Source organism: Urocitellus parryii, chromosome 7, assembly GCF_045843805.1.
Source record: "Urocitellus parryii isolate mUroPar1 chromosome 7, mUroPar1.hap1, whole genome shotgun sequence".
Classification (NCBI taxonomy): Eukaryota; Metazoa; Chordata; class Mammalia; order Rodentia; family Sciuridae; genus Urocitellus; species Urocitellus parryii.
In genome coordinates this window covers 119,852,304-119,866,293 of record NC_135537.1, presented here as the reverse complement: position 1 = coordinate 119,866,293, position 13,990 = coordinate 119,852,304, and the positions used below count along the sequence as shown (strand labels likewise).

The 13,990-nt window shown below is 37.2% G+C and overlaps 1 protein-coding gene and 1 pseudogene across 1 annotated transcript in view; both read left to right on the top strand.

The window, feature by feature from the left end:
• LOC113175940 (multidrug and toxin extrusion protein 2-like) overlaps positions 1 to 9,100 on the top strand; it is a 50,868-nt gene extending 41,768 nt beyond the window's left edge. The window contains exons 14-17 of the mRNA XM_026380321.2: positions 103 to 235; positions 6,671 to 6,765; positions 8,339 to 8,393; positions 8,862 to 9,100. Of these exons, the coding sequence (XP_026236106.1) occupies positions 103 to 235; positions 6,671 to 6,765; positions 8,339 to 8,393; positions 8,862 to 9,100 (522 nt within the window). The remainder of the gene's footprint in view (positions 1 to 102; positions 236 to 6,670; positions 6,766 to 8,338; positions 8,394 to 8,861) is intronic.
• On the top strand, positions 4,614 to 6,170 carry LOC113175951 (zinc finger protein 738-like; annotated as a pseudogene).
• Positions 9,101 to 13,990: the final 4,890 nt, after the last annotated feature.

Sequence of the window (13,990 nt, the reverse complement as noted above, 5' to 3'; positions counted from 1 at the left end):
TTGAGCAAGACAGACTTGTGGGATACTAATGCACTACTCTGAACTACTACTCTGATGATGGCTGCGTGACTGCAAAGTTGGTGTTGGTTCTCCTCCCCTTAGGGCACCTGCGGTGGAGTGCTAAGAGGAATAGGAAAACAGAAGATCGGTGCTATCTTGAATGCCATTGGTTACTACATTTTTGGTTTTCCAATTGGAGTGTCTCTGATGTTTGCTGCTAAACTTGGGATAATAGGTATGTGATTCAGTCCTCAGGGACTTACTTTGAATCTCACTTTGTCATATTAAGATCAGCTTCTTGAAATATAAAGCAATTGACTACAAAGTTGCCCTGTGGAATAGGAAAAATTATCCCCCCATTTATATTCAGTGCCTCCTTTGTACAAATACACTGGAAATGCAGTATTGGACAAAATAAACATGCTCCTGTCCTCAGAATGAGCCCAAGATTAAATGATTAATTATACAACTAGTCAATTTCTGTTAGGCTAAGTACCGCAGAAGAGAAGGACAGAGGGCCTGTGAGAAGCTACAGGGAACATCTGTACTTTTGGCTTGACAGAACAGCCCCCTAGCTGATGAGCTTGTTAGATCAGGCCTGAAACTCAGGTAGAATCACTTAGGAAAAATGGTCAGCTTTTGTTGAAAGGACTGTTCTTTCTCCACTGAATGACCTTGGTTGGAAATCTTATTGAAAATCACTTAGCTATACATGTATGGGCTTTTTTCCTGGACTGTCATATCTGTTTTTTGGCCTGTATGTCTGTCTTTAGGATTGTACCACACTGCCTCGATTGCTGTAACTTTGTAGTAAGGATTGAAATTAAGAAGTGTGAATTCTCTGACTTTGTTCTTTTTAAATATTATTTTGGCTGTTTGAGGCTTAATTTCATATGAATTTGATCATCACGTTTTCCATTTCTGCATGAAAGATCATTAGCATTTGGTCCAGAATTGCATTGAATCTGTAAGATTGCTTTGAACAGTATGGCCACCTTAACAGTATTAAGTCCTCCCATCTATGAACATGACTACCTTTCAATTTATTTAGATCTTCAGTTTCTTATAGTAATGATAGCAGTTTTAAAGGTACAACTCTTTTACTTTTTTGGCTAAATTTATTCCTAGATATTTTATTCTTTGGGATGCTGCTATAATTAGACTTATTTTCTCAACTTTCTCTGCAGATTGCTCATTGACACTATATCAAAGCATGGATGATTTTTGTATCTTTTTGTATCTTGATCTTGAATCTTAAAATTCAATTGGATTCATTTATTACATCTAAGTTTTTTAGGGGAGGGTTCTATACATATGATTGTGTCATCTGCGAAGAGATAATTTTACTCCTTTTCAAATTTTCATTCCTTTTGTTTCTTTTTTTTTGCATTATTGTTCTGGCATGAACTTCTACAGTAGTATTTTAACAATTTTTCTATATTTTAAGTATATTTATTTTCAGTATAAGACAATGTAATAGAACATGAGATAATAATCATAAAAAGCATCTGTCAAAATTATGCTACATTCTTTATGTATTTTATGTTTCTTAAATATACGGTATCCCATTAGTTCACTTTATGCATGAAAAACCTAAAGCCTGAAGAAGTTAAATAATTTGTTCAAAGGTCCCACAGGCAGTAAGGGGTGAGGCTGGATTTGAACCCAGGTCATAGGGCTTCAGATCTGCCCTCCTTGCTCCCATGTATTTCCCTCATTTGCATTTCATTATTCCATCATTCATTCAATAAGCATTCCATGAGTACCTGTATGTCAGGCCCTGTGCTCTGTTAGTATCTAGGGATATAAAAAGAAACGAGCGAGGTCCCTGTCTCTTATAATTTCATACTCTCTGCTCTTCACTTTCACTCCTCTCTTATGCTTTGGCATTTTTTCCACTTTCTGCTCTTGGATGTTGGTCTTCATTAGGAGCCAGGAGATAAATATCTATGCTTCTGTTCTCTCCCCCTTAGAAGTCTTGGCTTTACTCCCAGCTGCTGATATGTAAGTCATTCAGATTCAAGGACTCTGCACCACTCATGCTCCCAAACCTGAAGAGTCGTGTCACTATTGCCTTCATATCTGCAAAGGGTTCATCCCACTTGCAAGAAAAAAAGAGTCGGGAGTTTACCATGGCTGTGGCAATAGCATTCATCTTAGCGTCTATTATTTCCCACACCCTGTTATTACCCTCTTTAGATGTTACCTCTCAGCACCTGTTTTCTTGCAAAGGAAGGGAAGGGTGGTATACAGCTCAAGAAAACTTCTGTTTTTTTACAGACACCTCATGTCTTTTTTTATTTAATTTTTTTTTTTTTTTTTTTAGTTTTAGGTGGACACAATATCTTCATTTTATTTTTATGTGGTGCTGAGGATCGAACCCAGTGCCTCATGCATGCCAGGCGAGCGCGCTACCACTTGAGCCACATCCCCAGCCCCCAGACACCTCATTTCTTTTTTTTTTTTTTTTTTTTTTTTTTTTTTTTAGGAAGTCAAACAACAATAAGTGCTGGAGAGGATGCGGGGAAAAGGGCACTCTTGTTCATTGCTGGTGGGACTGCAAATTGGTGCAGCCAATTTGGAAAGCAGTATGGAGATTTCTCGGAAAGCTGGGAATGGAACCACCATTTGACCCAGCTATTCCCCTTCTCGGTCTATTCCCTAAAGCCCTAACAAGAGCATGCTACAGGGACACTGCTACATCGATGTTCATAGCAGCTCAATTCACGATAGCAAGACTGTGGAACCAGCCTAGATGCCCTTCAATAGATGAATGGATAAAAAAAATGTGGCATTTATACACTATGGAGTATTACTCTGCATTAAAAAATGACAAAATCATAGAATTTGGAGGGAAATGGATGGCATTAGAGCAGATTATGCTAAGTGAAGCTAGTCAATCTTTAAAAAACAAATACCAAATGACTCCTTTGATATAAGGGGTGTAAACAAGGACAGGGTAGGGAGGAAGAGCTTGAGAAGAATATTTACAGTAAACAGGGATGAGAGGTGGGAGGGAAAGGGAGTGAGAAGGGAAATTGCATGGAAACAGACACCTCATTTCTTCCTTGAGGAAATTCTTTTCTCTGGAGATTCATCTCAAGATGGTACCAATAGATCTCTGTCTGTTCAGAATAAATACAGTCTCACCAAAAATTTAGAAACTGACTTTGAAATCCACCTGCCAGTTCATCCAATACTTGGAAGTCACCTGTGTTTTCATGAAATAGGTGCTTCTCTGATACTCATAGCTTCGGTGTTCCATTATCTGATGAACATTTTAGAAATGTTTGCTTCTGCTCACTTGCGTTTTTCATCAAGTTTGGGTTATTGTTCCATGAAAAAGAGAGAGCTATGTGATAGTGTGAGAAAGCCAAATTCTGGTTAGGGTTTGGTCATGTAATACAGCATGTAACCACGTGTGGTGGCATGTGTCTGTAATTCCAGCTTCTTAGGATTAAAGAAGGAGCAGGAGGGCCACAAGTTTGAGGTCACATGTATGACACAATGAGACCTCCCCCCATCTCAAAAAAAAGCCATTTGTCATTATTGGCATTCCCTCTAGCTGATGGAATTCCAGGAGCTTTTAATGACTTGCCACATTTGCCTGAAGAAGCCAGCAAAATTAGTGACTTGTTAAAAAATAATTATGTGCACCATTGGAATAGAAGACAATTACCCAACAGTGTTGCTGTTCTGTCACCAGTTCTTTCCTACCAAATTTGTGGTCTGTCTGTACAAGAGTGCATGTAGAGGACTCCTGGGTCCTCCATACAACACAGAAGCATGGCCAGAAGTTAGGAAAATCTGATAAGGAATGCTCATGTCATACAGACAGATGACACATTTGTCATTCCAAACGTGGCCAACCCCTTCCTCAAAATTTAGCTTTCTACCCCTTTCTAACAGCCTTTTTTTTATCATGGCAATTGTGGTTTGGGGGGTTTCAGATTTCAGGATTTTAACATTTAAGCAGAAGCTGAGCATATGCTTGGATCTTGCCTTGAGAACCATGAGCCAAAATAAACCTCTTTCTTTTATAAATTACCCAGTTCCAGGAATTTTATTATACCAAGAGAAAACAGACTTCTCCTTCATTATAAACCTCCTTCATTATAAAATCTGTTAGTTGTTGTGTATGTGAAGTCTGTTAATAACTGCAGGTAGATGTTGGACCTTGTTACTCTTCTGAGTTCCTCTTGTTGTGTACAGTATTTTTCAGTTTATCCTCAAGGGCTTTCCAGGCATAGAATCACATCATTAGCAAATGATTTCAATTTTATAGTCTCCTCTCCAACTTTCATTCCACTGATTCCTTTTTCCTGTGTAATTCCTCTAGTAGTATAATCAATTTTTATGCTAACAGTGGAATGTCTTGTTTTATTTGTGACTTTAACAATCATGCTTCAATGTTTCTGTACTAATAGCATGCTGTATTTGGGGCTGAAATACACATGTTTTGTGTATGTTTGTGTGTGTGTGTTTTATTATGTTCAGGAAGTGACTATAGAGTCTATTTTATTGAATGTTTTCAACAAATATTTAATAATTTTGTCAAATGCTTTTTTATTGCCATTAGAAACGATACTATAATATTTATCCTTAGATCTATTATGAAGGTAAATAATATTAGTTTCTTCATATTGAACTCTCATGACTATAAGTTGTCTTTTTAAATTTTTTTTACTATTTATTTTTTATTTGTACCCAATACATTTATTTTGTTTATTTACTTCTATGTGGTGCTAAGGATCAAACCCAGGGCCTCGCATGTGCTAGGTGAGCGCTCTACTGCTGAGCCACAATCCCAGCCCCTAAATTTTTTTGATGTTGCTGGACTTCATTTTATTCATTTATTTATATGCAGTGCTGAGAATCAAACCCCAGTGTCTCGCAAATGCTAGGCAAGAAGCTCTACCCCTGAGCCACATCCCTAGCCCTAAGTTGTCTTTTATTGAGCTGATAAATTCCTCTCTGTTAATGTTTAAGAAATTTGTAGGGAGAAAGCTAGGCACCCTGAAAGCCAGGAAATAAATGCATGGCAGTGTGAAGAGCTCCATGAATGTACTCCCCAGCAAAACTAACGAAAATTGTGAATAAAATGAAACAACTACAACAAAAACCCAACTCTACAGTCATTGGCTGCAGGAGTTCAGAGTAAGAAAACACAGGGTACCAGTAAAGGAACCATTGACATTCAGGGATATTCAGGCTATTGATTTCTCTCAAAAAGAATGGGAATGCCTAGACCTGGCTCAGCAGAATTTATATAGAGATGTGATGTGAGCAAACTACAGAAACCCTAGCTTCCTGGGTATTGATGTCTCTGAGCCATTCCTGGCCACCTCTCTGGAGCAGAGGAAAAAGCCCTGGAGTATGAAGAGACAAGGAACGGTAGCCATATACCCAGCCATATGGTCTCATCAAACCCAAGACTTTTCACAGAGCAGGGAGTAATACGCTTATTCCAAAAAATGATAAAGGGAAGATATAGTGTTGAAAATTTACACATAAGGAAAGAATGGGAAAGCGTGGGAGAGAGTGGAGGTCAGAAAGCTTGTGATAATGAACTTGACAAATACATAATGACAGCCCATAATGAAAATCTGTCAACAGGCATAAAGAACTTATAACATCTCAGAATACATTTTATGCCAGTCACTTTTGAGGAGCTGTGCATGTCTTTAAATATGTATCCAGAACAATTTTTGAAACATACTATTCCTTTGAAAGGAAATTTGAAATGGAGTCTAATCCATGCTTCAATTAATAATTTGAACAATTTCAAATGTAGCATTGTGTTAAACTTCTACTCAAACATTTCTATAGATAAGAGATTTAAAAATAAAGAACACATTTCTAAATGTGATCAATTTGTTTCTTTACAAAAATCCATTATTCTGCAATTAACAAACAGTTCCTCCTTGTGCCAACACACACAGTTTTAACAAATATGGGTGCAGTTTCTTGGGTCCCCATTAGATTGAGAATAAACCCTGGATCCTCCCACGGTAGCCTGCTTCTCTGACCTCCTCTCCTGTACACTTACGTCCCTGCCACCAGCCTCCTTCCTGACTTCCAAGCTGACCTTCTCCTGTGGCCCTGAACCCTGCAGTGCCCATCCTGAACCATCTCTCTTCCTGCTCCTCACTCTTCAGGTCCCCATCTGAGAGAGCACTGGGACACTCATTCAGGCTCTGTCTGCAGGACATTATTACATGGCTTTGCCCAATGTCTGCCATGGTACTTGCCATTCTTAAAATCACCACATTTGACTCCTTGTTTATTATCTTACTTCCACCACTACAGAGTAAGCTCCTTGAGGGCCTTGACCTTGTCTGCCTGTTTGATTCTGTGTCTCTAGCCCTTAAAACAATACGTGGTACCCCCACCCCCCCAAAAAAAAGGCAGTAAGTATTTGTTAGATCCGCACATAAAACAGCGAACAGTTTTGGAGGCGTTTTGCATTGTTAACTGGTTGACTGCCATTAATAGCTCAGTGGTTGATTTGCTTCTAATCCAGGGCCCATGCTCGTGTACAATTTTAGGGAAGTTAATTTAAATTGAAATTTTGATCTATGGATTATGGACTATTATTGGAAGAATTTTAATGATCACAGGAACAGCTTTGAAGAAAACCTCAATTCTTATACTCATTTTACACCTACAGGTCTCTGGTCTGGACTGATAGTTTGTGTCTTCTTTCAAGCCCTTTTTTACTTGATATACATCCTGAGGACAAACTGGAATAGAGTTGCAGAACAGGTAACAGTCTGTGTGTGGTTTTAGAAATGTGGATCTACTTGATCCCATGCTGTGGTAAAGAATCTATAAGGTTGAAAATGAAAAAAAAAAAATGGTACTGGTACCAGGACTCAGAGAGTCAGGAAATGCATGTGGCATGCCGGGGGGGGGGGGGGGGGATGGAGAGGACAGAAGAAAGGTCTATTTCAGCACAGTTCTCTCTTAATTCAGAGCTGAATTGGGATCCACTCTACCATCCAGGGGATTAACCTTTAAAAAACAAAGGGAATTTGCTTGGACATATTCTTATTTTGGTATAATAGTCTTAGAATATGGTTTCCTATTTATACCAATGAGCTCTTTTTTTAGCCTTCTCTTAAAATACTTTTTGTCCATTTTTTACCCCAAAGGAGGATGTTGAGTATATGTGATCTGTGGGAAGTAACTGGGGGCGGAGGGTTGTGATGTTGACCAATGTGAGTATCTGTAGATTGAACAGGGAGGTCTTTTTATTGTGTCAAGGCTTGAGCTGAGGTGGTGGCTGGCTTAGGGGAGGGATTCTTAGAAAGGAGACACAAGGATAAGCTTAGATGTACCAGCTTTTGCACAAAGGGTTTTAGATCCCTTTGGATTCGCCTAATAATGATGTAGTATATCTTTCTATGCTCAGTTTGATTATATTGAGTGAATAGAGCATATAGACATGAAGTTGGACCATACTTTTAGACAGTGATGTACACATTTCCCTTTAGCTTTTATTCGTTTTATCTTTGTGTAGGAACACAAGAGGCACAATGTGTAAAGAGTCTATTATGTTTGCAACTACAGTCACAATCAGCTTTTTATTTTATGACGGTGAGCTGAAAATGAGGAGAAAACCTGTGGTTTCCTGATGTTATGTTCTTTGGGCAAATGGCATTTTTTGGACCAAGAAAGGCTATCCTAGATATTATAATACTTTAGCAGTAGTTTCAGTAGTATCTGTTTTTGTTTCTTTTTTTAATTTGTTTTTTTCAGATGTACATGACAATAGAGTGTATTTTGACACTTTATGCATACATGGAGTATAACTTATTCTAATTAGGATCCCAGTCTTGTGGATGTACTTGATGGTGAGAATCACTGTGGGGTATTCATATACGAAGATAGGAAAGCTATGTCTGATTGATTCTATTGTTTTTCCTATTCCTATCCCCCTCCTTTCCCTTCATTCCCCTTTGCCTAATCCAGTGAGCTTTTTTTCTTCCCTTTACCCCTTGTTGTGTTAGCATCCACACATCAATGACCTTTGGTATTTGGGATTGGCTTATTTTACCTTAGCATGATAGTCTCCAGATCCATCCATTTACTGGCAAAAATCAGAAGGTCATTCTTTTTATGGCCAAGTAAGAGTCCATTGTGTATATATACTACATTTTCTTTATCCATTTATCTGTTGAAGGGCACTTAGGTTGGTTCCATAGCTTAGCTATTGTGAACTGAGCTGCTATAAACATTGATGTGGCTCGGCAGTATCTTTAAATTGAAATTTTAATCAAAGACTACCAGCTTGAATTGATTTGTTCTTCATTTACTCATGTGATTTTGTTTTTAGGCACAGATTCGTGCTGGGCTAAAAGGTACTAAAGAGACTCTACCGACCACAACAGGTAGTAGAGGCCATTTTCTAATATACTCTATTTCTGCCTTAGAGAGACTGAAACTTAATGTGGCAGAGTTGTTTAGTTTATGAGATTCTACTCTCTTACTAAATACAATTTGTCTCAGCCGTAACCATTGGCCTGGTCAACTCTGGACTCTCCTTTGAAATGCTTTGTAAAGTAATTTCACATATACTAACCCACATCCCCAGCCCTTTTTTATATTTTATTTTGAGATTGGGTCTTGCTAAGTTACTTAGGATCTCATCTCAAAGTTGCTGAGGCTTACTTTGAACTTGTGATCCTTATGCCTCTGCCTCCTGAGCCGCTGGGATTATAGGTGCTTGCCACTATGCCTGGCTCAATGTTCATTTTTTTTTTAAACAACCTGTTCTCAACCTGTGCTATGTAACTCCAGTAATGACCTTTTCCTTAACTCAGTAGTTAAGTAAATGCCCAACTGTTCTCTTCAAATAGATCTCCCAAACCTTGAAAGAGAAACAACTGATGGAGTGATTTTGCCTGATATCATCAGACCAGAGAGCCAGATCAGCCAACTCATGTCACTGGAAGAAAACAACCAGTATGCAGTGCCCACCATTGGGGATGTCTTGACAGTGAGACAGTTGATACTCTATCGTGGAATGGCTTTAGCTGTGGCTATTGCTGTCCTTTTAGCAGGAATTTTAGTAAGAGTTTTCAATGACCGTGGATAAAATAGAAGAATCATCACCTGTCTACAAACTTGAAATGATAATCACATGACATTTGTTATATGGACAGTGTTTTCATTCTTCATGGTGGATAGAAAGGGTATCTTGGTTATTCCAAGAAACCACACCATCATATTGGAGATCAAGAAAGGGGCTACAATTTTTGTTTGCTGGTTGGTTTCTTTTGTTGTTGGGGATTGAAACCGGGTCTTGTGCCTGCTTCCACATGCACTTTACCACTGAGATATACCCTTTGCCCCAAGGAGCTATATAGTTAATAGTTTTCTCTGTTAACTTTATCATGGTTTCTAAATATGTAAATGATTTTTCCTACTGTGAATGTTCTTTACTCTTTCTTATATTGAATATCCTCCTTCATTCAGGAAAGTGATTCATTGTCATATAAAATATTATTATTGATCTTTTTGTATATCTAGGTTAATACACTTTGTCTTTATAGTGAGTATCTATCTCAGGTATTTATTTTACAAAATAAATACCTCAAAATTTAAAATGTATGCTGACAGTATTTGGGGGCAATAAGGTCAATATAAAAAAGGTAACTTTTAGTTTTTGTCTTTTAATAGATATTTGTGTCAGCTTTCATATTAAAAACTAAATCTCTGTTCTTTTTATGACTCAACTTCCATGGTACTGACAGCTACTGTTTCAACTTCTAGGCCAGAGGTTTTTAGAATCTGAACAAACCAAAAAGAACGAATTTGACCAATTCAAAAGGAAAATTATTTAAAATTCCAGCATTGGTTATTTAATAACACAAAGTCCACCAAGTACTCGCAACAGAGCTCCTCGTTCAAAGCCCTGCTGGTTAGTCAACTTTCTGTTACTATAAAAAATACTGGGTCTGGGCCTGTTGGCACATGCCCGAAATTCCAGCCACTGGGAAGACTGAAGCAGGAGGATCACAAGTTCAAGGTCAGCCTTGGCAACTTAGTGAAACCCTGTCTCAAAAAATAAAAAGGTCTGGGGGTGTAGCTCAGTGGTAGAGCACCCTGGGTCCAATCCTCAGTACAAAACAACAACAGATGCTGGGATAATCAACACATAAAGAGGAAAGGCTTTTTTTGTTCAGGGTTTTGGAGGTTTCCTTCCATGACTGGTTGACCCCATTGCTTTGGGGCTTGTGGCAGCACACCAAGCTGCTCGCCGCATGGCCCAGATATGAAAGAGGAAGAAGAAGGAGCTCAGGCCCCACTATTCCCCTAAAGGACACAACCCCAAAGAACTAAAGATCCCACAAGACCCCCCTCTTAAAAATTCCACCACCTCCCCAAACTGCAAGCCAGGAACCAAGCCTTTAATACTTGGGCCTTTGGGGACTATTCTAGAACCAAACCAGAGCGCCACCCAGTGACCAGCACTTGCCTTAGCTTATTGTCTCCCTCTCTTGGAGGTGAGCAAGCTATTTAGCATTATTGGATATCCCCGAAATGCCAATTATGTGAGAAAGCAACTAGACAGAAACTGTGAGTTTACAGGGACAAAAACATCTTCAAAGAGTTCATATAAAATTTAACAACCACGAGGCAGAATAGGATGCTATAGAACAAAACATTCAGAAAAAAAAATTGAGGCAAAATTTACATAACATAAAGGTAACCATTCTGGTTAAATTGGTGCACTCACTGTAGAAAAATATGGAATTATCATATGCTGCAGCAATTCCACTTTAGGTGTACGCTGAGAAGAACTGAAAGCAGGGACCAGGTATACAGATAACCTATACACCAAAGTTCACTGCGGCAACAATAGCCAAAAGGTTGAAATAATCCAAATGGTCATCAACAGCCAAGTGGATAAACAAAATTTGTCATATACTTACAAATGAGTATTATTCAGTCTTAAAAAAGATGAAATTCTGATATATGTTATAACATGAATGAAGCTTGAAACATTATGTTAAGGAAAATAAATCAGATGCAGGTTTATAAAAGGTCATTTGTACAAAAGGGCAAATACAGTGTGATTTTGTTTACATAAGGTACCTAGGATAGTCAAGTTCATAGGGAAAGTAGAATAGATGTTATCAGGGAGAGGAAAAGCAGGGAGTTATTGTTAATGGAGACAGTTTCTCTTCTGGAACTGTATTGCATGGTGAACGATTGTACAATATTGTGAATATACTTAGTGCCATTGAACTAATGCTTCAAAATGGTTAAAATGGTCAATTTATGTTATACATATATATTTCATGATAATAAAAAGATGGAAGGCAGAAAAAGTAATTCAAATGAATATAATGTTGTCCTTCAGAAAAAGGAAGAGAATGAATGGATGAAAATGTATTTGAACAAATAACAGCATGAGGTCTGACAACTGAAGGGGTACTCTGTATTAGGGGGAAAAGCAATACTAAGACAAAACATTTCTTTTCCCCAATAATAAGGCATTTTCTTGAATTTCAGGCAGAAATAGCAAATCATCTCCAAAGGAGAAAAAAGGTTGGTTACAGGCTTTCTTCTACACTGTGACATTTCTTTCTAGAAGGGAATATAGCAATGTATACAGACTTCTGAAGGGATCCAAAAGCCCCAAACTATTTTGTCCTTCAGATAACAAATTAAGGCAATGGATAGATATCCTTAAGCATGCAATAACCCGGCAGATGTAACAACCCTGATTATTTTTTGAAAAAAAAAAAAAGAACACAAGATGTTCTAGAACATGAATCAAGATTTCTGAATTAAACTAATTCAGGATTGTGAAGGTATTGCAACATATAAGTAAGAAACAAAATCAATTGTTTTATTTGTTCTAATTATATGTAACAGTAGAAAAAAATCAATTGTGATTAGAGAATAGAATATAAATGTCAGTGAACTTTGACAATATAAGAATAATTATTTTTTAAGTGGGCAAGGGCTCCCCCTTGGGATAAAGTTTAAGTGCTCTAATTTCCTATCTATAGAAGCCATTTAAGGTTAAAATTTGTAGTATATGGGGCTACAGGTGTAACTCAGTGGCAAAGCACTTGTTTTGCATGTGTGCCTTGAGTTTGATCCCCAGCATCTTAAAAAACAGAAACTTGGAGTGTAAGCAAGACTCTAACTTCTTTTTAAAATGACTTCATTTTTTTTTATTTTGAGGGATATTTTAATAAAATATAATCTCTCTTGAAGAAACCTCACTTGAAATAAATCAATTCATTTTCATTTTGGTACATTTTTATTGAATTTAAGTAAAATTAAACTTAATTGCTTTTAGAAAACTACAATAGATCACCTCAATTTTGAAAAACTTACCAACTTTCTATCCTTATAGTTTGAATGTATGAGAGATGTCTAGACTAACCACCAAATGTCAGCAATGTTAATTACTTCGCAGTTGGAGAGTCTAGAGTGATTTTCTTTTCTCTTTGCCTTGTACAGTTGTATATTATAAAAAAATTTAAAAATAATGACTGCTGTTATCATTTTTAAAAGACAACAGTAAAGTTACTTTTTTAAATAAAGAATTGGCTCCTGGCATTGAAGTATTCAAGACCCTTTCAAGGAAGCAGTTATAATAGAAATATGGAGTTTGGCAATAGGAAAAATTTTAAGAAATACCTCTATCTTCTCTTGACCCCTTAAAAAGCTTTCATTCATAACAATGAAGATTCCTTCATACTTTAAAAGATAGAGTATCACAGTCTAATCACAAATTTCTTTTCTTTCCTTTTTTTTTTGTAGTATGAATATGACAGGGGTTCTCAAGCCCTCTAGATTCAAGGCACCCCTAGAGTTTCAGACATGTTTTCATGGCTCCTCTAGGTCAAAGAAATACTTTATAGTTTTGTTTATCAATGAGTTAAGTCTAAGTAACTTAGTAATTAGTTGCAGCCTAACGCTTAGTAGCTGTTTTTTTTTAAAAAAGTGGTTCACATAAATTGAAAGAAAAAATTTTTTATTGTCTCATAACCACTGTAATGATGTTGATTAAAGAATATGTGCCGGGCACTGCAAAACTCTGTAATCACACTGGACAGTGCCACCCTCACTACCCGTTTCACATTGATTTTCACACTTTTTATCACAGCAACTGCTAAACACCCAGTTTTGCAGAGATATGGTATCTTCAAAAGGAATATATAATCACGAAACATTGGAACTGTGAAGTGTGTTTAGCTGATAGCTGGTGTTGTGTCTAACAGACGTAGAACACCACTCTTTAAAATTTAAAATGTTCCTGTGAATTCACTGCTGTTCCTCTTGGCACTTTGACCCACATTTTGAGAACCATAGTGCATAGGAACCAGGAATACATGCAAAGAAAACAGTATGAAAATATACAACAGCATTAACAATGGTACTTCTAGGTGATGGTTTTATAGAGCATTTTTACTTTCTTCTGTATACTTTACTGAAAATTTAATAGTGAATATGCATTACTTTTACAATCAAGAAAAACAAATCATTAGGCAACCACCAGCCTGCCAAAAATTAAAAAGTATGGCAATACCAAGTATTGTCATAGATGTAGAAATACAGGAACTCTTATACACTGCTAGGGCAAATGTTAACTTATACAATCCCTTTGGAAAACAGTTTCATATCAGGTAATAAAATTGAAGATAAGTAAAGCCCATGATTTGTTAGTTCAACTATGACTTATAGACGCTAGAGAAAATTGTGCACCTATATGCCAAGGAGTATATCCACGAATATTCATTGCAACATTATAATAGCCCCGGGTGGAAATAACCCCAATGCTTGTCTACATTACAGTAGATCATGGTGTAGTGTATGTACTCATTGAGATAAAAAACTGTATTATTCTCTTTGCATGGCCATAACGAAAAGCTGGTCATCAAATGAAAAAGAGGAAAGGCTTATTCTGGTGTTCAGTTTCAGACTTTTCGGTCCATGGTCAGTTGGCGACCAGGCTTTGGGG